Source organism: Cynara cardunculus (assembly GCF_001531365.2).
Source record: "Cynara cardunculus var. scolymus isolate 2C chromosome LG 5, CcrdV1, whole genome shotgun sequence".
In the NCBI taxonomy this organism is placed as follows: domain Eukaryota; kingdom Viridiplantae; phylum Streptophyta; class Magnoliopsida; order Asterales; family Asteraceae; genus Cynara; species Cynara cardunculus.
In genome coordinates, this window is record NC_037532.1 from 1,955,982 (window position 1) to 1,959,216 (window position 3,235).

Below are 3,235 nucleotides of genomic sequence, written 5' to 3' on the forward strand. Positions count from 1 at the left end.
CAAACCCCGCCCCATCCCCGCCCCGTTGCCATCCCTAGTTTCAATTGTACCAATTAGGGTTTCGTATTGATCTTTATTTTGTTTTGGAATTGATTTCATTGATTAAGTTTAGGAAGGGTAAAGGGGAAAAGGAAAGGTGTGGCACGGACACTTGTCATTGTTTTAATGGATGAATCTAAATGATTTTTTACTTCCATAAATTAAAATGACAATATATATATATATATATATATATATATATATAAATTAAAATGACAAAAAGGGATAATTATGAAATTGAAATAAAATAAAAATTATAAAAATTACTTAATTATATTACTGTCCTTATTAAACTATTTATATATAATATAAATTAATTTATTAATTAAAAAAGTTTGAGATTATTGGCTTGTTCTCGCATTCTCGTAAATTATAGGGGTTCTCGTTTGAACCTCCACCTATATATATATATATATATATATATATATATATATATATATATATATATATATATATAAAAGACTAAAATGCTTCTAACTAAACTGGTTTTCTTAACAGCCGTTAGAGGCTAAGACCGTTTTTTTTCAAACCATGATAACCAAATTTGTAGGTTCAAACCAATAGGGACCAAAAGTGTTATAACCACCAAAGCCACGGGACCTAATTTGTAGTTTACTCTTTATTTAATTATAATTCGGGGATTAATATCAATTTAATTTAGTTATTAATTAAATAAGAAAAAATTGCAAGAAGAAAAGTAAAATTGAAAGCTCTTATTACTGTTGCTTGCATTGCATATTGTACAACTCTTTATGTTACATTATTACATCTTATTCTTCAAAACCTACACMCACTCCATGCATGCACKYACTTCCTTTAAGCCGACGCCCACCACCCTTGCCCTTTTGAAGAGCTTGGCGAAAACAAGGCGCTTTGCGGCTGGTTGTACTTCAGCTTTTGAGCATCTTCTCGAGACACCTGATACGCGTTGGCAACCACATCCACCGGCAAGCTTCTGATCGCCGACACACGACCGGCCAGGTTTTCTGATATGGCRTTGTCATTAGTCCTGAATGAGATCCACCTTGCTCCTTCACCGCCGGCCCTCTTGATCGACGCAAAGTTCTGTGGGACCACCACCACTTGTCCCTTCCGGACCTCATCGTTGAACACTGATTCTCCCTCGTTGTTCACGATCTGTACCCTCAGGCTGCCGTGAGTTACGTAGATGAGGTTGTGGGCGTTTAACATCCATCGTGGTGACTCAATTGCATTCCCGTAGAGTTCTCCTCTGGCGGCACTGAGTTGGAGCCAGCGGAGGATGGGGAATTTGTAGTTGTTGAGGTTCGAAATCCGGCCGGCTTGTGGGTTGGCGAAATCCACATGGGAAGGGTTGTCGATGTTCTCCTTTAGCTTTAAACTGCAAACAGTCTCTTCAAWACCGTTGCTGCGTCCAYGTTGTTSTTGTKCTTCTTCTTGTCGGCTTTGTGGTGGCCGGATGATCTGAAGTCCTTGTTCGACTTTCACGATGTGACCCCTCTGGTCTCTTTTTCCCTGAAGCTTCTCGGCAGTCTCCCTGTTCACATTGAATGCTTCTGCTAAGATCTCGATGTCGAAACCCACGAAGATGTTGCCGGCRTTGYGGTATGGCTGCTCCTGGTGACGGCCTSSTTGCCYYTGACCMKGTTGTTGTTGTTGGCTCTGAGCTTGAGCTTGAGGATTTCCGGCGAGGTAGAATCTCTGAWACATTATTGGAACCTCGAATCTTTTAATTCCAACTTTGGCATTTAAGTTAAYAATTAATTACTAATGAGTGTATGTATGTAATTGTACCCTATGGTTTTGATCAAGCTGGTTAGCGGCGTTCTGGGTGTCGAAGAAGACGACTACAACAAGTTCAGTATTACCGTCGTTGTAAATCCAGTGAGCCGCTCCGGCGGGAATGGCAGCAACATCACCCTCGTTCAAGTTCTCCACTTTTTGATGACGATCTTGGATCCTGGATCCTCTACGTTCGCTGGTATCGGAAAACTGTTGTCCGGAGGAAGATTCATAGGTTTCCGGACATCCCGGCAACACAACCCCTAGAACACCCCTACCTGCAAATTAAGACCAACAAACTAAAACCCATCAATATCCATCGATTCTTTTTCTTGAATTCGAAGTTGATAAAAGAAAAAAACTAAACCCTACCTTGTTCGGTGAACGCCAAGAGTGGGGTGTTGACGTAGGACGGCAAGAAAAGACCGCCAGGTTGAATCCGGTGTCGAACAAACTCGAAACCGGCACACTGGAACTGCTGGTTATTGGGTTCCCAGAACTCAGTSACACCAGCTTCAGCTTGGATACTATCGTAAGGCTCGAGAGCATTGATTCTGTTAATCTGGCACTGGTTTTGCTGCTGTTGTTGTTGCTGTTGCTGGTGCCGAGCTAGGGTTCCGGCGAAGAGCAGGAAGAAAGCAAGAAGCAAAGAAGCTTTGATGGCCATTGATGGTGGTGATGAAGAAGATGATGAGATGGTGTGGCGAATGGAGATTGTGAGGTGGGGTTTTATAGTGGAAGAGGGTGAAGGAGAGAGTGCCATGTAAGAGACTTATGGCATGAAAAGAAGAACAGATGGAAGGAAGATGTAATACATGTGTAGAGATATGGCTACTGTTACAAGGGTTTGTATCTGCATGCAGCATGATGATAAGAATAAACCTCAACGATGATCCACATATGGTATGGAGTATGAAAATCCGACTCCATTCGTTTTCACATAAAACTAATAAAAAAAATTAATATACAAATATATGTGTATATCCTCCCTTTGAATTTTATATTTTTGATGATATATGAAGGGAAAAATTGAGTAACTTTTTAGTCACTATATACAACGCAAGTAATTGAAGATGCTTTTTGGTTTTTCATGTATGTATAACATTTACTGGAAAAGTTATTTACAAATTACTTGTATTTACATGTTCATATCATATAGATGAATAATTAGTAGGGTGTTTCTTAGTTTTCATTTTTTACGGTCTTACTTTTAACCTGACCCTATATATATGTAGAGACCCTATATATATGTAGAGGTGAATTATTATGCAACGCTTTACAATTTTGCAACTCTTACAACCAAATCAGGAGGGTCCATTTGACCATTAACAATTAATATTTGACCGGTTCTAACAACCATTAATAATAAAAAACCAAAAAAGAAAATTAAAAAAATKGATGGTGGATAGATGGATTGCACCAATTGTATAATCTA

At 39.3% G+C, this 3,235-nt stretch overlaps 1 protein-coding gene across 1 annotated transcript; it reads right to left on the minus strand.

Annotated features, from left to right (window-relative positions):
- Positions 1 to 737: 737 nt before the first annotated feature.
- LOC112512060 (11S globulin seed storage protein G3-like) lies at positions 738 to 2,597 on the minus strand. The gene is made up of 3 exons (XM_025117856.1): positions 2,173 to 2,597; positions 1,813 to 2,078; positions 738 to 1,719 (listed from the first exon to the last, which is right to left on the minus strand). The coding sequence occupies exons 1-3, from the start codon at positions 2,561 to 2,563 to the stop codon at positions 856 to 858; spliced, it is 1,521 nt and encodes a 506-aa protein (XP_024973624.1). The 5' UTR covers positions 2,564 to 2,597; the 3' UTR covers positions 738 to 855.
- Between the last annotated feature and the right edge of the window lie 638 nt (positions 2,598 to 3,235).